At 35.9% G+C, this 21758-nt stretch overlaps 1 protein-coding gene across 2 annotated transcripts; it reads right to left on the bottom strand.

The window, feature by feature from the left end:
• Positions 1-12: 12 nt before the first annotated feature.
• On the bottom strand, positions 13-21408 carry tecpr1a (tectonin beta-propeller repeat containing 1a). 2 transcript variants are annotated; one of them, XM_067369583.1, is made up of 25 exons: positions 21330-21389; positions 20146-20381; positions 18431-18613; positions 16161-16283; positions 15933-16055; positions 15559-15733; positions 15350-15450; positions 14681-14782; positions 13917-14065; positions 12572-13122; positions 12337-12482; positions 11894-12049; positions 10667-10816; positions 10408-10565; positions 8603-8730; positions 8415-8517; positions 8240-8336; positions 8042-8121; positions 7842-7898; positions 4965-5139; positions 4660-4795; positions 4386-4478; positions 2548-2654; positions 2329-2448; positions 13-2243 (listed from the first exon to the last, which is right to left on the bottom strand). In XM_067369583.1, the coding sequence occupies exons 2-25, from the start codon at positions 20368-20370 to the stop codon at positions 2085-2087; spliced, it is 3597 nt and encodes a 1198-aa protein (XP_067225684.1). In that variant the 5' UTR covers positions 20371-20381; positions 21330-21389; the 3' UTR covers positions 13-2084. The 2 variants fall into 2 exon arrangements, with proteins under 2 accessions (XP_067225684.1, XP_067225683.1); XM_067369582.1 differs by having other exon boundaries at positions 14-2243; positions 21296-21408.
• Between the last annotated feature and the right edge of the window lie 350 nt (positions 21409-21758).

Here is a 21758-nt window from a genome sequence, read left to right as displayed (position 1 = left end):
ACTGCCACAGAACAGACTCAGTGAGCACTAAATGACAAGTGTAAATATGTGCACGCTACATACGTGATGATGAATACCAGCTCCTAAGACAAACAAAAAGATCCATTTGAGTTTACAAGCTAAAGCTGGTCCATAAATAGGCTCATTTATGTACAGAATATGCACCATTTATGTAACAACATGTTTCCCACAAACAACGTGGATGATATTTGACATCATCTAGCTAAATTGACTCTTTGGATTATGAAGGGACACAATCTGCTGGTTCTTAATGTAGTTGACCCAAAAATGTTACACAAGAAGTAAGTAAATGGGGTTCAAAACTACACCGGAACCCCTGACTTTCATTGTATGGATGGTAAATATCATCTTTAGTGTCATAGAACTCTTACAGCTTCATACAGTCATAAAGCTTTGGAACATTTTTGGGTGAACTATCCTTTTAATAGGGTAAGCATTTAAAACAAATGCAAAGCTGTGGAACAGATTTCATATTTATTGAGGACACGAACCATGCACATATGACACTGAGAGGATTTTACTGTACTCAAATAATGACTCCACTGTCTTTACCCTGTTATCGGTCTACATTTAATAATTTAAAACTATATTATCTTTTTTTTTTCTCTCATGCCTGCATATAATTTCTTTATATGTACAGAAGCAACCTTAAATAATGCCCATAAAGGATGTCACAATGCCGTTTCACATTACAACCATTATTACTCATAAATAATCCAAATTTATACATCCACATGTACAACATAGCAGAATAGGAATAAAACTGACTATTCATCCTGATAAAAACCATTTGGAAAGATTTAGTATAAATACTGTTACTTTCTGAAATTTGTGCTGCCTTTAAACATAATTATACCACATACACATCCATGTATGAATGAAATATGCTGACATCCTGAGAAAAGAAATGTTTCGCAAAATTGTCTTCACATTGCCAAGTTAAAACTAAATACAGTGTCTGAATTTACACTACCATTCAAAACTTTGGGGTCGGCAGAATTTGTTTGGGAAAGATGCCCGTCTGCTTATATTGTGAAATATTATTGCAAATGAAAATAACTGTTTTCTATTTTAATATATTTTAAAATGCAATTTATTCCTGTGATGGCAAACGCCACTCTTCAGCGTCACAAGATCTTTCAGAAATCATTCTAATATGCAGATTTGGTGCTCAAGTATTGTTTTGTATTATCAGTGTTGTGCTGCTTAATGTTTTGTAGAAACCCTGATAATTTTTTTCTTTTTCCAGGATTCTTTGATGAATAAAAAGTTCAAAGGAACAGCATTCATTTGAAATAGAAATCAAAGTCTTTACCGTTTCTTTTGGTCACATTAATGCATCCTTGCTGAATAAAAACATATATTTATTTCCCAAAAAATTCTTACTGACCCCAAACTTTGGAACTGTGGTGTATTTGTACAGTCTCAGCTTTGAGTAAGAATTATAAATAACCAATAACCCGATACAAGCAGATGACGAAAATGTATTACAGACTCGTTTACGCTTTAACTGATGTTTAACGGCAATACAGCCAAGCTGCAAAATCCCAGACGCAGGTGTTTGTTTAAAACTGTTTTGTGTGTGATGTTCAATATAAAATGCTTGTAGAGTAGCTTCAGTAGTTTACACTGTGACATTTTTGTATTTAATGCCCCTGGATTCAAATAAAGAACTAAAAAAGCTAATGGGCGATTGTGATTTGACCACAGACAAATAAATATTAAATTAAGATCCTCTAACAAACAGTACCTTGTAAAAAACATAATGACAAATGATGGGAGTTTTAAAAAGGAGAGGGCATTACTGGAAGTGGCCTCATTATCCATGAGAGCCCTCAAAGAAAATTTCTTTCAAGCTAACTGGAGAATGTGAATTCAGCTAAACTACAAGCAAAAACACAGTCGTCTCCATGTGCGGGAACTTGAGACGAATGATTTTTTTTTTTTTTTTTTTTGAGTGGAAATGATTCACTCTGCTCTGTACAAGAGAAGCGCTACAGTAGAGAAGAAAACAATTTATGGCTACAGTAGAGACAGTTAGCATGAAGAGCTCAGCTGTTTGACTAACAGCCCACTGGGTTTCCGTTCATCTCTAGCTGGTTACTGGTTCGCAGTGGACTGCGTGTTGCCGTTTGGTTGCTTCCGTTGTCAGTCAGGGACGGCATCAGGATACGAGGTGCCTCCATTGAATTTCCTCTAACTGTTATGTGATCCCATCCACCCTGAGAGAAACAGATGATTTCTTATTTTCTATCCATTATGCACAGTACTACTAGTGAACATGAAGATGATATCAGCAGTGCTCACCCCAATGCCATAGTCCCACGAGTGTCCTTTTGGTTCCATTGGCAGCACCCCCAGCCGGCGACACACAGTGCCACAGCTCAAACTGTGACTGCCCTGCACCTTATCTGCAATGATCCATACCTTTGGAAAAAAAAACCCCACACACATTTGACATTTAGCAGAGCAGCAAACCTACAGTAGTTCAGCTGCAGCAACTAGTTACAAGGAAATGGTCTATACCTGGTCCAGAGGTCCAACAGACACTTTACGCACGTTATTGGAGATGTGCTCCCATGATGAGCCCTGAGGGTAACTGGGGGTCACACCATGTCTGTACCACAGGTTACCTGCTCATACAAAACCATACATATAATAATAATTACCATAACAGTTATTGTTCTTATTTGACAGTTTTAAATAAAGCATCATGTATATCACTGCCGATTGCTTTAGACTGCACAGTAAGCATAGATTCTTCTACATTAAAAAAAAAAAAGGCAATGATCATTATCTATGTGCAAATAAATTATATATATAATGTTTATTTTTAGCATAATATTATATTATATTATATTATATTATATTATATTATATTATATTATATTATATTATATTATATTATATTATATTATATTATATTATATTATATTACCATTTAAAAGTCTGGGGTCAGTAAGTTTTTAATATTTTTTAAAAGTGCTCACCAAGGATACATACATTTTTGTTGACGAATACAGTAATACTGTTATTATTAATAAAAATTTCTATTCTATTTTAGTATACATTTTAAAATGTAATTTATTCTTCTGATGGCAAAGCTGTTTTTCATGGAAACCTTGATACATTTATTTTCAAGATTCTTTGATGAATAGAATGTTCAAAAGAACAGTATTTATTTGAAATAGTATTCTTTTGTAACATTATAAATGTCTTCGCTGTCACTTTTGGTCAATTTAATGCTTCCTCGCTAAATAAAAGTATTAATTTATTTGGAGGAAAAATGTTACTGACCCTATTATATATATATATATATATATATATATATATATATATATATATATTATATATATATATAAAGCCTTTATGTATAATGCATAATAAAGATATTCATTTTGTATTATCTATTATATATGTATATATAGTATTATATCCTTACATAAATAATTGTAACCAAAGTTAAAATACATTATAATATTTGCAGATTCTTTGTTACATCAGAAATTGGTTGTCTGTCATGTGATTTAATTCATTATATTTTCTAAAGGTGTAACAATAAATAGATAAGTGTTATAATGTATTATAACCGTGGTTACAAATTACTCATGAGACCATACAATGCATTATAAGGAGCATTAAAAGGCATAATTAATGCATTAAAAATACTCATATAATAAGGAGATACAGATATCTTGGAAACAGAAGCCAGTCATAACACATTTAGTTTAGCATTCATAATCTTGGCTCTTGCCATAAGTAAATACTATAAAAATATAGGTCCCACTTTATATTAAGTGGCCTTAACTACTATGTACTTACATCAAAAAATAAGTACAATGTACTTATTGGGTTCATATTGAATTGCAAAACACTTTTGCTGCTTTTGGAGGTGGGATACGGGTAAGGTTAGGGACAGGTTTGGTGGTATGGGTAAGTTTAAGGGTAGGGGTAAGGTGTAAGGGATAGGTCAACAGTGTAATTATAAATATAAATTACAGAAATTAATTACAGATGTAATTACATGCAGGTGTTTTTAAAATGTTCAATGTAAAAACATGTATGTACACAATAAGTGCATTGTATCAAATTATTAATTTAAATGTAAGTACATAGTAGTTAAGGCCACTTAATATAAAGTGGGACCAAAATATAGTTGCAGTTAAGCCTGATCAATTATTGTCATTAAGTAATTTCACTGTCTCAAAGCAGCTTTTAGGAGCAACTCTGCAGACACCAAGATATAAAATAGTTCAGAGTACACATTTCAACATTGATCAGTGACATGTGTGCTTCCCCACGTTTGAAGAGTTCCAGTCGCCACTACAGTATTAACATTTTTTAGTGTGATGTGTTTGGTGTACCGTTCTCATCCACTGTGTATACAGACGTCCTGCCCACTGACACCTGTTTAAGCTTTTGTCCAGTTGGAGAGGGGATGTGGTACCAGCAATCTCCTGCAAACAGATTAAACCTTTCTAATGCTGCTGCAGAAATACCGCAGGCAAAGCTGCAACATCAGCATGACAGGAATGACTTGCATTAAAGTGTAAAATGAGAGAAGTGTATTTTGCTACATATTCATGGGGTAATACATATACCCATCAAAGGTTTTGTGAAAGAAGGTTATTCCCTCACCTGCCGGGTTCTGAGCGGACACGGAGCCCCTATAGAACGCAGAGCCATCCTTAGCGATGGCCCAAACCTGGTGAACGCCACCTATGGAAATCGACTTGAAAGGCTGGTCTGTTCCCACATGTAGCCATGACGACCCCTGCAAGTAAGCCACATCATCAGTCAGGTTAATGTAATTCTGGGAAAACTCTAATTGAGATAATACTAAATGTGTGTAAAGTTTGTGGAGTATTTGTACACTATTTGAATGGAAATTACTACGTGCTAAACCAAATAGCGGTTGTGAAAATGAGGAACTTGGCTCTTACTCCAGGGGTCAGTGAGGTGACACCCAAACGACACAAGACGTCTCCCTTGTTGCTGATGGCCCATAATGGCACTTGTTCCACAGTGCTCTTCGGCCCACAAGGCAGGATTGTTATGTCACTCAAAGCTATAGGTGGGACTTCCTGCCAGGGGCCGGTTGTTGTGAGTTTACACTTTCTAAAGTGAAAGAAGAACGTATGTATATTGGAGATGGGAATCGAATTTAACAATTACAAAAAATATTCCTTTACGATTACAAAAACAATCTTTTAGTAATTTCAAGGAAGTGCACTAACCCCGATTAAATGTTTCATTATAGGCTACTAAACAGAAGTAAAACAACACTATTTTTGGTCACCACTGATGGAGGCGCCGGTGCGATCACTTGCATTTAAAATACTCCGTCATTTTTGGTCATACAGATAAGAGTAATACATCTTTTGAATCTGTGAAGAGTCAACTCTTATGTGTGTGCACTCACAATAACAACAAAACATGCTTTTGTAAAATAATGAAACCAAACAGGGTGCTATTTCTGCCGTCTCTCTGTGAACTTGAGAGCACCAAAAAAAAGAAAAAGAAAGAAAGAAAAGAACCGAAACTCCATGTAAACTTGCCTCACAGACATGGAAAAATAAATGTCTAGAAAGCGAAATGTCTACTTTTAAATGAACCAATTCAAATGGAAAACAAATATTCTCAGATTATGTTATCTGTATGAAATGTGCATATAAGCGCGTCCACTACTGCGGAGATGATGAGTCAGCATCATTAACTTTATCACTGCAGCTGAAAATTGATAAACTAGTGTTTTCTGTATTAATTATTAAAATGTTAAAGCATACCCCTTGCTGTTTTCCACCGACGGATTCATATATTTGTTACCTCTGCCGGTGCGCTGTGGCAAGATTTATGCGTGCACTTGAACGCTGATTAGGCTATGTAGGCATTACAGGCTCTTTATTGATGATTTATATGGTTTATTAATAAACCTGCGATTAGTCAACTATCACTTAAAACGAACGACTACTACTCAACCAGAAAAATTTTTAGTCGAGGGCAGCCCTACAAAAAAATATTTTTGTAATTTTTAGGAAAAGCACAAACCCAGAATAAATGTTTCTATATATGCTACTAAAGAAAAATTCTAAAACAACACTATTTTTGATTTGCTATTTTTTTGTTTTTATAATCTATTTCTTTTTTACCACTAATTACTAAACATTTTTACTAAACATTAAATAAATTAATTCCTCCAAGTTTCAGTATTACACAGGCAAAATGCAGAATCATATGTCATAAAAAAATCATTAATTTACACTACTTCTTGATTTTTTTAAATGCCATGTCAGCTTTCTTCATGGTGAAGAAAGTATATAACAAAATGTGCACAATTAACAAAAAACTATGAAAGACATTAAAAATGATATTTAAAGAAAAGAAAGAAAAAAGATTCCCAACACGAAGGACAATAGATACCTTGATAAACAGAGCTGGAGAGAGCAGACTATCTTAAAGTCACCATGAAATCAAATTTTAAAGGTGCCCAAGAACGTTCTTTCACAAGATGTAATATAAGTCTAAGGTGTCTCCTGAATGTGTCTGTGAAGTTTCAGCTCAAAATACCCCATAGATTTTGTTAAATTAATTTTTTTAACTGCCTATTTTGGGGCATCATTAACAATGCACTGATTTAAATCGCGTGCTCCCTGCCACACCAGCTGTCGACTATATTACAGCGCATTTACAAAGTTCACACAGCTAATATAACCCTCAAATGGATCTTTACAAGATGTTTGTCATGCATGCTGCATGCATGCTTCGAATTATGTGAGTAAAGTATTTATTTGGATGTTAAAGTTTTATTCTGAGTGAATTTGAGGCTGTCCTCCGTGGCTAACGGCTAATGCTACACTGTTGGAGAGATTTATAAAGAATGAAGTTGTGTTTATGAATTATACAGACTGCAAGTGTTTAAAAAATTAAAATAGCGACGGCTCTTGTCTCCGTGAATACAGTAAGAAACGATGGTAACTTTAACCACATTTAACAGTACATTAGCAACATGCTAATGAAACTTTTAGAAAGACAATTTACAAATATCAGTAAAAATGTCATGATATCATGGATTATGTCAGTTATTATTGCTTTATCTGCCATTTTTCGCTATTGTTCTTGCTTGCTTACCTAGTCTGTTGATTCGGCTGTGCACATCCAGACGTTAATACTGGCTGCCCTTGTCTAATGCCTTTCATAATGTTGGGAACATGGGCTGGCATTATGCAAATATTGGGGGCGTACACCCCGACTGTTACGTAACAGTCAGTGTTATGTTGAGATTCGCCTGTTCTTCGGAGGTCGTTTAAACAAATGAGATTTATATAAGGAGGAGGAAACAATGGGGTTTGAGACTCACTGTATGTCATTTCCATGTACTGAACTCTTGTTATTTAACTATGCCAAGGTAAATTCAATTTTTGAATCTAGGGCACCTTTAATGGAATATTGCAATATTTATTATAAATGGTTCATGGTCATAGCAGCACCAACTCTTGCTGCAGTAAATGTGGTGTATTCAAATGACTTTGACATAGTCCTTTTATGTTTACCTATTTTAAATGCATATTGCATATATTCATGCAAAGATGCCCTGAAGCTAGCAGGATGGTGGTGGTGCTGGGGCTTGGGCCCATATATATCACATCAATAGCAAATCACAATGATCCAATCAATTCCCTATGGACCAAAAAATGGTTCCACTCTACATTTTTCTTGTTTGAGAAGCCGTTTCACTCGGATATACATCACATTAGAGAAGAAAAGGCTATCGCATCCATTTCATGCCAACTTTAAACACTCACTTAAACAGTGCAACATACCTTGCCCAACGTCTGCGGCGAACAAAGTCCTTCATTGTTTTATATCCATGGTAAGACCTAGAGCAATGAATAATACATTCACAAAAAGCAAAAATGAGTTAGCTTGCTCTCACATTTAAAGGTAATACTAAAACTGCTGTTAATACCTAATGCCCAGGTAAGAAGAGTGACTAGCAATGCTGATTGCAAACATAACTTACGCAGGAAAGTCAGCTGCATACTGCCAGCCCTCTCGGTCTGTCCCTCCTGACACAGCATAGTCAATAGTCCAATCTGACACCTGCAGAAGTATTAAGACATTCAGCGATTTGCTGCTATAAAGCAACCAGACATCATTCCTTGTCAATTTCAATGACAACTTCTTTATGTATTGGGAGAAAATGGACAACAGTACAAACCCAAGTCCAGTTGGGGGAGGGTGGTTTAGTGTTGTTTTTAGTGCACTCCTTCAGACCTGAGGCATCGCTCCACATGTAACGGTCAGTAGGGAGACCCCTGTGAGGGAAAAAGTGATGCACAGCAGTTGAGTGTACTGAACACTTCTGGATCACAAACATCATACTCTATATTAACCTGTTAGTGTAACCAGTAACAGGATTCCAGCGCTGGTTTTCATAGATGTAAACACTCTTCACATCAGTCTGTGTGTAGATGTTATCTGTGCTGCTTGCCAACCCTGTATGTGTGAGATAAGCACATAATGTTACTAAAATACATGAAAAAAACACTAATTTGTTTAGAAAAAGAAGTGATGCATTTACCCTGAAAGAAGCCTCCTCCATAGCCTCCTGTGTGGACCCAGGCGGTGTGGTCATAGCCGATCCCCCACACCACACCAAGACTGTTGGACTCAATCATACGCATATGCCCTCCGACTTGACGCCAGAACCTGTCCGTGATGACAAAGATTTTGATTTTCTTTTTGTCTGAGAGCAGTCATATTTGCCTAATGCCTATTCATGAATTCACTGATATAAGGCAACACAGCAAGAAATAAAAAGTTTATGAATATACACTTTTGTTCAAAAGTCTGGGGTCAGTAAGATTTTTTTTTATTGCAATAATACTTTTAATCAGTAATTGTGCATTAAAGTGATAGTTCCCCCCAAAAATGAAAATTTTGTCAATTACTCACCCTCATTTTGTTTCAAATCTGTAAGACTTTCATTAATCTTCGGACCACAAGTGAAGATCTTTTTGATGAAATCTGAGAGCTTTCTGTCCCTGAAACGCAACTGATACTTTGACGCTCCAAAAAGTTCATAAAGAGATCGTCAATCTAATCCATATGAATGGAGCGGTTTAGGCATAACCTGATATTGCTGAGTTCAATATGTTCCTGCGTCAACATTTTTGTTGATCCTGGAACAACATTCAAATCAACCAATCAGATTTGAGGGACAAATTTACAGATTATGTCAAGTTTAGGCTTAAAATCATGAATTGCTACATCAGTGTTATTCATCTATCTTTTATCTCTGATTTTTGGGATAACTTATAGGTAGGGTTAGGTTTAGGGGTAGGAATAGGATTAGGACTAAATTTTCAGACTAGAATGTTGTTCCAGGATCAACAAAATATGTTGACCTAGGAACGCATCTAACTTGGCAATATCAAGACGTGCGCGGTTTAGTCTAAATTTTCTGAAGCGACACGATCGATTTCTATGATGAAAAAGATTGAATTTAGGCTTTTATTCACATATAAACATTAAACAACTCACACATCAGTTATGGTAAACCGAAGCTCAAGCATGCTTGCTTGAAGTACGAGAACCAATGTAAATAAAAGTCTAAATTAAATCTGTTCATCACATAAAGTGATCTAGACTTTTCAGAAAATTGGGCTAAACCACTTACAGGTTTGGAATGACATGAGGATGAGTAAATGATGACAGAATTTTCATTTTTGGGTGAACTATCCCTTTAAATGAATCAAAAGTGACAGTAAGGGCCTTTAAATTGTTACATGGGATTTGTATTTCACATAAATGCAGGTCTTAAATTTCTAGAAATATCTGAATAAAAAAAATTTTGATAATAGTAAGATACTTTTCTTGAGCATCAAATCAGCATATTGATTTCTGCAGGATCATGTGACACTGAAGACTTCTAAAAATTCAGCTTTGCCATCACAGTAATACATTTTTAAGATATACATTAATATACTTTTTTTTTTCTTTTTTTCTTTCTTTTTTTTTTTTTACAATTTAACATTTTTTTAAATTGTAAATGCAATACTGGTGAGCTTAGGAGGCTTTTTTCACTGACCCTGAACTTCTGAATGGTAGTGTATGGCTAATTCTCCAATGAGGGACTCTTTTGACATCTTCAATCTATGTTTCATCTATGTTAAACATTTATCTAATGGCTTTTTGTCTTTTGTCAAACTTTAAGTGTATTTTGGTATAAGGTGATGATGTGGATTTCTGATGTGAGATAGTATTAGATTTTTGATTTTTTTTTTTTTTACATTTTTCATAAGTTTTGCTTGGTGTGCTGGTAATAACAGCAGTATTATACACTTATTCACATAAAAACAAATCAATCCATCATTTGATTCTTACATCTGATCACATGGTGTAGGGTAGGGAGATGCCTCTAGTTCTTTTGTTGGTTCGCTCACAAAGATGTCACCTTTACAGGTGACCGACCAGATGGCTTGTTTCGAGGGAGGGCCCTGAATACCTCTAGAGTCACAGCAGGACACACTGAGCAGAGCCAGCTGATAGGATGAACAAACTGTCAGTCAAACAGCAAGGAAATCAAAGAGTGCAGTGTAAGTTGTTGGAGATCAATTTCCCATATTTCATGCTCTCTCCTCACCCAGTCATGCATCTCCAGCTCTGTGGCTGCAGCCAGGCGGATGGGCCATCTCTGTTTGGTTCGCTCTGCTGTATAGATAGCAAATGTGTGTTTGGAGTCATTCAAAACCGGCACCAGGATTGTCACTTCGTTTATGAACACGTGGAGATACTGGACAAAGGAGGAGCAGAAAAGAATCAAAGCAAAATAGGGGTTGAATTGATCAAATTAGTCAATCTAGACTACATGAAATCACTTTACAAGCACAGCTTTCTTTCTTGTGTTGACGCACTACTGTTCAAAAGTTTGAGGATGGTAAGATTTTTTTAATGCTCTTGAAAGAAGTGAAGTCTCTTGTGCTCACCAAGGATGCATTTATTTGATACTAATTATTTTGGACAATTATTATTTTAATTTGACAAAAATACAGTAAAAACAGTAATATTGTAATTGTAAAATATTATTACTACTTAAAATATCTGTTTTCTTTTTTAATATATTTTAAAATGTAATTTATTCCTGCGATGGCAAAGCTAAATTTTAAGCAGCCATTACTCCAGTCCTCAGTTTAACATGATCCTTCAAAAAGAAATGAAAAAATGTGCTGATTTGGTGCTTAAGAAACATGTGTTGTTTTTATTATTGATGTTGAAAACAGTTGTGCTGCTTAATGTTTTTGTGGAAACAGTAGTAAAAGATTCTTTGAGGTATAGAATCTATTCATTATTAATGTCTTTACTGTAACTTTTGATCAGTTTAAAGTGATAGTTTACCCAAAAATGAAAATTCTTTCATCATTTACTCTCCCGCAAGTTGTTCCAAACCTGTATGAATTTCTTTCTTCTGCTGAACACAAAAGAAGATATTTTGAAGAATGTCAGTAATCAAACAGTTGATGGGCCCCATTGACTTCCATTGTATTTTTTTCTTCTGTGTTCACCAGACGAAAGAAATTCATACAGGTTTGGAACAACTTGAGGGTGAATAAATGATGAAAGAATTGTAATTTTTTGGTGAACTATCCCTTTAACACATCTCTGCTGAATAAAAGTGTGAACCCCAAACTTTTAACGGTGGTGTATTTCCTATTGAAACATGAAGATGGGTGGGACATATCAAGGGCTTGTACCTTTAGTCTACTTTCCAGCTATAAACATCTTTTAACAATACACTGATCACAATAAATGGCCTCAAAATTAATAAACATGGATTTTTATTCCATAAGGGTCTTCTGTATGTAAAGATTACCTTCTTCTCATCATTAAAGGTGTAGTAGATAAACAAAATCCCATCCTTGTTGCCCTCTGCTCCTGAGAACTGCTCCAGTGCAAATTGAACATCCACCCATTTATGAGGCTTCCAGTCTCGCCACCACTGCATGGTGCCTTTCTTCACCCACACAGACTAGAAAGGACAGGAATCAGGGTGAATTATCAAATGATACATTTTCTTGGGGTAACTATTCAGTTCTACCAAGCTGAGGGCCACTGTGACAGTAACTGACTGCTTTGACTATCAGCTATTTTTACTATTCCAACTAACTCTCGGAGCACTTGTATGGACACTTACGGTTGCTATACCAATGATGGTCTGGATATAATAATAATTTAAAAAAAAATTATGAATGACAAAACTGGTTAGTATTGATGAAAAGATCAGACGAGGTGAACAGATTGGTGTGTGAGCACTACCTGTTCAATGGCCTGCTCATAATGCATGAAATTCTCCATTTCTCTCTTGGATCGTTCGCTGAGCTGCTCAAATATCTGTTTACGCCATGCTGCCGTTTGAGCAGGTGTTATGGAGAGAGACATGGCCTGCATGGAGGAGTTCAGGGCTGAGGAGACAATCACATTTGACACGGTCAGGGACAAAGTGAATCATCAAATTCAATTACACAGATTATACACAAATGACCCAGCTGACCTGTGGATGTAGATGAGTTGAACCAGTTGAGCTGTAAGTGACAGTCAACGAAACATCCCCCGCCACTGACCCAGGCCCATTTTGGATGCTCATCTGGCCCATAAGGCTCCTCTAGGGCCAAGTTATAGGTTGCTACAGAGGACAGGCTGCAGGTTTCAGCTGCGTCTACTCCAGGTCCGGATGTGAGATGCGTCTGGGCTTCCTCCAGGTCCACATTGCTCCATTGAGGGTTCAGCCCACCTGATTGGCTAGGAGACAGAACCTGGGCTGGAGAAGCCCTGTCCTCTACCTCTTTTTCTGCGTGATCCTCCTCTGGAATAGATGGGCCAGCTGGGGGGACATCACGACGACTGATTTGGCCTTCCCGGTCAGACACGAGCTCAGAGATGAAGCTGTCACTGGTTACTTTGGGGATGCGTGGTTTAGGGCTCTCTCCCATTTCAGGAGTTGGGACAAGTCCACCCACAGCTCTTTCAGTATCAGGGTCCACATCACTCAACACTGAAGCCTGGGACTCCAAGCGCACCTCACCACCAAAGAAACAACCAGCACTGCGAGGGAGAATCAGAATGTTAATATGTACAGTACCATAAAGTTTGGAATCACTAAGACATGTTTATATAATTGATAATTTGTATCATTTGATTGATTGAAAATAGTCAAATCAATCAATCAAAGATAAATCTTTTTAGCCAATCTAATAAGAACTCAATGGGAAAACTGTCATTGTAACGCTTGTAAAAAAATACCTATAATTTAATGAAAAATTTTTTTTTTTAATCACAAGACAATCCATTTATATTAAAAGAAAAGAATATCTAACATGTAATGAAAAATATAAATATTATTTCTGTCACATATGACAATACATTGCTATTTAAAAAAGAATACATATATTTAATGAAAAATATAAATGTTCTTTGTCACATGACAATACATTGTTTTTAAAAAAGACATTTAGTGAAAAATATGATTTCTGCCACATACTGTAGTATGACAATATTTTTTTAAACTGTTATGCTACTTAATACATTGTCTATTTCCGTTACTGAATTATCGACTACAGTTGCATTGCTGAAGTTGACTTTTGTTTCAAAAAAGACCAAAAAGAAACATCTTTCTTGAGAAATTCATCAGTTTATTGTTGTTTTCAGAGATGAAGGCTGTTCAGTGCTTTACTATGCACTACTGTCATAAAAGAAAGCAAACTGCAAAGTGTACTAACTGCAAATCATCCTTCTTGAATGATTTACACCACCTGGTGGTGAATTTTTTCAAATGCAACATATTTTGCACATTATACACATATCTACTCGACACAGGCTAAAAACTAAAGCAAACTAACCTCTGAAGGCTGCTCGCACTGGCGCTAGAGTGGGAACGGTCACTATCTCTGGGTACAGACACAACCTTCCAGGCCTTCCCACTCAGCTCGCTGACAGTCACACCCTGACGGAAATACACCGCCCGGTCTTCAAAACCAATACCCCACACCTGAGCACAGAGCCACATCACATTACCTTCAGAGATCTGGTTTCTTCTGAGAAATGGTTTCAGCAATCATAATTCTCATTAGAAACACATACTCAGGTGAATACATGAATATGGCATAATATCTGTACATTTGTATGTGATGTTTCTTTCAGTTTTTATCTAAGAAAGTTTTATATAGAAGTTTTTTAGTCCTGGATTGCATCAGAGTATTATATGATTGTTTGGAAAATTTTTGTAAACAAGACACAGTCTAATCGAGATTTCGCAAAGAAACTTTTGTTTAAAAGATGAAGCAGCCAACTGTATTGAATCTGACAGCAGTTGCATCACAAGCCAAGTAAATGGCTTCATAATGCTTTGTCTGTAAATGACGGTTTTATATAGATAATGTTTTCAAAACACTTACTCACATACAATAGCGAGTGGCTATTGATACTGTTTCCTATTCAATAACATTAGCCAATAATAACGAATCAGTTCAGCCCGTCAGAATGCACCCCCTCTCAACACACAAAAATAAGGGTGAACCACCCATATGTTTATTCAATGGAAAAAGTACATTAGATGCAGAAATGAATGAGGTAAAGCATAGGGAGAACATTACTAATCTCTGACCTGATCATTGAGACCCACGTTGATCATGACCATCTCTCCAACCATACCTATCCAACCAGAGCCACAAGGATTATGTGAATTCACACCCCGTCTAAACCAGACCTATTCGAAATAAGAAGATAAGGGGAAAAAAGCTAAGTAACAATAAAAATTATAAATAAACAAAACAAAAAAGTCTTCTGCTCACCAAGGCTGCATTTATTTGAGGAAAAATACATTAAAAACAGTAAAACTGACAAATATTATTACAATGTCTATTAATTGTCTATTTTAAAATGTAAATTATTCCTGTGATGACAAAGCTTATTTTTCAGCAGCTATTACTCCAGTCTTTAACATCACATGATCCTTCAGAAAGCATTCTAATATGCTGAGAAACATTTCTAATATCATCAATGCTAAAAATAGTTGTTCTGCTAAATATTTTTGTGGAAACAGCGATTTTTGAAATCTTTTGTAACATTATAAATGTATTTACTGTCACTATTTAAGATTTTGCTAAATTTCTAGTATAGATAGTACAATATGAATGATAATATCATTTTTATAATAAAAAATCTACCAAGTTGGAAAATAAAAGTAGCAGTTTCACTGGTGGTCTCAGATTTTGGACGCCACTCTAGTGTAACTATATCAAATTAAATGATATTAAATCAAAATAGGACTTACTTTATGATCTTTAGTGACAGCCCACACTACATTCACACCAACAGCTACATGTACAGCTCCCGCTCCAGGGCTTGGCGACTCCACTGTGACCCACGATGACCCTTTTATTGAAATATTATAAAATATAGACAGGGGATAGAAATACCTTATCTACTCAACAAAAAAATGGTAACTTGGCAAAAGTGAATGTATTGCACCACTACGCTCACCCCTGAGACAATCTCTGCTGATGCCCTCTCTGACCAGCAGATGACCCTCCCACAGGACGGCCCACACCAGGTCACCCGGCCCACTGCTAATCTGCACAACCTCCCCTGGTACGGACACCTCCTCCCAATAGGAGCCCTCAGGATTATGGTGATTAATGCCACACCGGAACCACACCTGCTCGAATATAAAAAAAAAAAAATCTTTTGGATCCCCTTTTTGAAAATAAATGGACATGATGCAAATTTTTATGTGTGTTCCAAGAACCAATAATTCATACACTCTGTATAGAACTGAAAAATGAATGAATTACAGGAGCATGGGGTGCTGTTGGACATGGTACAGTGTGTAAGCCTGGAATGAACTGAGTTCTGACCTTTCCCTGCAGAGAGACCGCCCACAGAGCCAAACACCCTCTGGGCTCCTCAGTGATCTCCCAACCACCACAAGTGATGTCATTAAATGGGTCAGGAAGAGACTCAGTCTGCTCTGAGGGGATCTGCTCTCAAATATAAAATTCCCAGACATAAGTTTTTCATCAACGTTAAAGACACCCGTTGAAGATAAGATATATTGCTCTCAAAACCTTTGTACTGGTACACACCTTGACCCAAGTTTCCTGTGCCTTGTACCTTCTGTATCGTATCCATCTGCGGCGACGCACACAAGAGTTCCACTTTTTGTCTTTCGTGTAAGTGGCTGGAAAATCAATGGCATATGTCCATCCCTGAAAACACACAGAAGATCAGTTATGGCTTAAAGCAAGTCAGAGCTCTTTTTGTGGTTTTAGGGGGCATTGCGGTATCAAACCCGAGACTACCGATAGGAGGTGGTTTGAGTTCGGTTGGATTGGAACTGTGGCGCAATTCGAGTTAACGTGAAAGCAAGTTGTTCAGCAAGTAAAGTAACATGCCTGTTTTTTAGACGATGATGATGACAATGTTGTCATTATTTTTTATTTTTTTTTCATTTTAATAGATTCATTTACAATTCCACCTTATATTAACAGTGAGAGAGCACTCAACTCATATATTGGCTATCCAATAATGTTTAAAGCATCAAGAAAGAAGAAAAAAGAGAAGAAGGAAAAGAGAAATTGAAAGAGAAAAGAAAAAGGAGAAGCAAAAGAAAAAGGAGGTAGAGGGAAAGACAGAAAAAGTAAACACAAAAAGAATGGGAGGGGGAAAAAGGAGGAAAAGAAAGAAAAAAATGGGAAATCTTTTCAAGAACTGACTACCCAAACACTCCAAACTGATGTCATTTTTTTGTTTGTCTTTATGTGTGTTTTGTACAGTCTTTGTAAGTATACCACCTGTTTTGCTAATAATATATATATATCAGTAAGATTTCAGGTTGTTCCACATTATTAAGCAAGTCACAGTTCTCATGCAATATGGGGATGAAGAAAGATCTTTCTGAAGATGACAAGCATGAAATGGTTCAATGTTGTGCAAAAGACATGAAAACAACTAATATTGTGTGAAAACTGAATAGAGATTATCACATTATCATAAGATTTGTGAGTGATTTAAAGCACTGAAGAACTCGGTCAGATAAAGGCTTATTAATGAAAGTTCCTGTCAAAAAAATTAATTGTATTAAAAGGGCAGCTATAAAAAAGCCAGTGTTGAGCAGCAAACAGGTATTTGAAGCTGCTGGTGTCTCTGGAGTCTCAAGAAGCTCTCCATGCAGGCTGGCAGTTGTGTGTAAAGATGCATTTCAGCCACTCCAAACCAAAGCTCACAAAGAGAAACATTTACAGTGGGTGTAGAAATACATTTTAAAAGAGTTTTATTGCTGTGGTGTTTTTTTGCAGCATGGGATAGTGCATAGTGCATTGTATAGTGCATTCTACTATGCACTATCCACCTTTTTATACCATAGCTGAAAATGGCCAGTTATGAACTCCACATATCTTGCAAAAGTCATTTTAATACCCTCCATCTCTTTTCCCAATATTCCAGCCCAAATCATCACCCGCCAGCTCCTTGCTGACGTTGCAGTCTTGTTGGAACGTGGTGGCCATTCACCAACCATCCAGAAATCCATCCATTTAGACCATCCATTGTAGTACAGCATCAATCAGTGAATAAAACTATTTAAAAATGAGTCTTCATGTATTTCTTAACCCACTGTAAATGTTTCTCTTTGTGAGGTTTGGTTTGGAGTGGCTGAAATGCATCTTTACGCACAACTGCCAGCCTGCATGGAGAGTTTCTTGAGACTCCAGAGACACCAGCAGCTTTAAATACCTGTTTGCTTCTCAACACTGGCTTTTTTATAGCTGCCCTTTTAATACGATTAATTTTTTTGACAGGAACTTTTCTTAATAAGCCTTTATCTGACCGAATTCTTCTGTGTTCTAAATCACTTACAAATCTTATGATAATTTGATAATCTCCATTCAGTTTCACACAATATTAGTTGTTTTCATGCCTTTTGCACAACATTGCACCATTTCATGCTTTTCATCTTCAGAAAGATCTTTCTTCCTCCCCATATTGCATGAGAACTATGACTTGCTTAAGAATGTGGAACAATCTCTAAGTAGGGTTTCCATAGATCTGGCAAATTATTTTGTCTGAGATTGATACCAGTTATCTAAAAAGACATGGATAAATAAACAAACAAACATTTTCTTAGAACAACTAAAATCTGAATGTTTATTCTACTGAAATCTTACTGATATGTCACTTGCATAATCATTTGGAACGCAGTGTATGTATTTTCTTCATAAATTAAATTAAATAGACAAGGGGGATGCAGGGGGATGACAGTGGTAACAAGTTTTGTTCACTCTGCTGCACATACGCAATAGCACCAAATTAATAATACAAAAAAAAAAAAAAACCCCTTAAAGGCATCAATACTGACCCCTTTTTCTGTGGTCTCTCCTCCAAAGTTTTCATCCACGTACCAGTCCGCCTCCCACTCCCAGTTGTCAGAGGGCAGCTGAAAGTCACCCAGAGGCTGGTGCTTCAGCCCTGAGACATCACTCCACTGCCAGCGGTCACTGGGCAACAGCCGGTCCGAGAAGCCATCGACAGGGTTCCACCTCTGTGAGGGAACAGGAAACACATTAGTCTTATTCACTACCAAGTTCTCTAGGGTCAATGACAAATAAAATAATAAAATACAATAAAATCTAGTTTAAAACACAAAGTTCTTAGGAATATACTCTTTGTATTCATTCATGGTTTTATTCGGATTTGAAAAACTTTTATTAAAAAAACATTTCGATTTAATGAGTCTAAAAATGTCATGTGGTGTATCCATCAAGTAAAAAGTTTTCATATACCTTGAATACATGTGAGTGAACAAATCGAAATATTTAAATATATATATATATATATATATATATATATATATATATATATAAATATATATATATATATATATATATAATAAAAATATAAAATATTATATTTTATTTTTATTTAATATATATTTATATACTATATGCTTTTATTCAGTAAAGACAACTTAAATTGGTCAAAAGTGACAGTAAATACATTTGAAGTGTTAAAAAAATATTTCTACTTCAAATAAATGCTGTTCTTTTGAGCTTTCTATTCAAAGAATCCTACAGAATTATTAGGCAGAATTATTTTCAATGTTTCTTGAGCACCAATTTAGAATGATGTGACACTAAAGACTGGAGTAATGCCTGCTGAAAATACAGCTTCGCCATCACAAGAACAAATTACATTTTAAAATTTATTAAAAAGACAACAGTTATTTTAAATTGTAATATTATTTCACAATATAACTATTTTTCCTGTATTTCTGATCAAATAAATTCAGCATAAGAGGGCTCTTTAAAAATCTTACTGGTAGTATATATACTACCATTAGTTTGGGGTCAGTAAGATTTTGATTTTCATGAATTATTCATATGTGTCATGTTTTTAGGGACCACCACATGACACTTCACAACCTAAACTAACTAAAAATGTCAAATTGTGTGATATTTTAGGAGATACTTATTGACCTTGACACAGCCGTGAGGGTCTGCAGGGGTCCTTTCTTTAAAATAATTTCCTGTTTATATATATATTTTTCTGCTTGTTGGTTGAATCCTATGACTCTGATTTGTACGGAAGAGGATTAGGGCCAAGCAATAATAAAAATTAAACCATCTCGAGATTAAAGTTGTTAAATTTCGAGAAAAAAAAGTCTAAATAAAATGTTGAGAATAAACTCATTAAATTACGAGAAAAAAGTCGTTAGATTATGAGAACAAATTTGTTAAATTATGAGAAAAAAAGTTGTTAAATTTCGAGAAAAAAAAAGTTTATTCTCAACATTTTATCACAACCTTTTTCTCGAAATTTAACAAGTTTTTTCTCGTAATTTAACAACTTTAATCTCGAGATGGTTTTATTTTTTTAATATTGTTTGGCCCTAATCCTCTTCCGTAGATATGGCAAGTTTAAGTTTTACAAATATTAATAAGCAGTGCTGTAAAATTATTTCAAGTTAAAAATATTTTATGTGTATTATAATATTACTTAATATTATAAAAATAGGACCAAAAAAATAAGCGTCATTGACCCACATGTCAGTCTGTATATTGCTATTGAGCACACCTGGTTTTCATATGTCTCCTCTTGGTAGCGGATGGGCACATCACTGGCATGGACATTCAGGTAGATGTTGTGATCACAGGCGATGCTCCAGCAGCACTGCTGCACAGCTGTGACACGCTTGAACTCCAAGTGGGCATCGCGACAATGTTCCCACTGCTGTCCAGCTGTCGAAAGGCTATAAACCCTCCCGTACACATCAACAGCCCACAGGAGGGAGCTCGGCATGATGCACCCTGCTGTAATAGACAAGAGTAAGAGATCTGCAGATAAACACCTCAGCATCAGTTTGTAGCAAGAAAGTGTTTAGAAGGAAACAAGGACACATAAAGTGAATTTCTCTCAAATAAAGCAGAATTTCCTGCCTACTCTTCTCTCTGCTTTGACAGCAGATCTACAGTCAGCTGAATCTCATTATAGATCCTCAAGCTGCCAAAACACTGATGATACACTGAAGGAGAACTGTTGAACACTTATTTTCTTGCTTCCTATGCTATAAATAAAACCCAAGATCCCAGCAATGCACAATAAATTCTATAAAACTCCAATTAAATGACAGTACAAATCATTAATGTGGAGGTACCATGTTGAGCATGTTATAGTATTGACCATGCTTTGTAATACCATGGAACTGAATGATTTCCATATTCAATTACTGTATTAACATAACACTACAAGGTACTTCTCAAAATATTATCAAATTAGTACTGTAAATGAGCAAGTAGTGATTTGCCAAATAATATGGTACCATGTTTTTTTTTTTTTTTTTTTACTTTATTTTGTTAGTTAAGTTCAAAATGTTAAAAACGTTACTAAAGCAACTGATTTAATAGGATATATGTTGAGAGTTCATGTTGTTGAGCGCTTGTTTGTTGATGCAGATAATACCGGTTAGCACGCTAGCTAGCAATGACAGCTCATAAGAAAATAAACAAGTAGATTTTACAACTACATATTATATCGGGAAAAAAAACAGGAATACGACTAAGATACAGTCAGAAAGAAAATATTGAAATGAATAACTGCCCTGCATGTCTTCTGCAGTGACAGGTGCATGTACATTACAGTAGGGAGGTAAACATATCCTGCCAGTTCATGCATCCTCACTGTAGCTGACAGTATATCAGCTGATGAGCAGCGTAACGTTACATACCTTATCTGTGTCAGGGTGTAAGCACTGTGCTTACTTATGTTGTCATTTTGAGACCATTCAGCTCTGCGAAATCGGTCTCTGATTTGCTCGATGTGTAGACATCACAGATATCCTAAACAGGAAGTGGTAAGAATTGTGTTGCACTGGCTTATTTCCCCGGCAGGGGATGCCAATAACTCATTTTAAACGCTGATGGGATGGTATTGGGTAAAGGTTGTTACAGTGGTGCCCTCATAGAGTATACACCACCCCCACTGCATGTTTACCTCCTGGTAGCGTAGTTAGGGCAAATGTTTCATTTTCCTTAAGGGAGTCCATTTCCTCTTTCATCATGGCCTTATCCCACATCTGTGACACACTTGAACTCATAGCTTCCTTGAATGTTTGTGGTACAAAACACATTCTGTAACAGCAGTTACAATCTGGTCATCACACTCGACATCAGAAACATAATTATTCAAAT

This window comes from Chanodichthys erythropterus, chromosome 19 (assembly GCF_024489055.1).
Source record: "Chanodichthys erythropterus isolate Z2021 chromosome 19, ASM2448905v1, whole genome shotgun sequence".
Taxonomy (NCBI): Eukaryota; Metazoa; Chordata; class Actinopteri; order Cypriniformes; family Xenocyprididae; genus Chanodichthys; species Chanodichthys erythropterus.
Note: the sequence above shows the minus strand (reverse complement) of the source record. Positions and strands in the feature narration are given on the sequence as shown.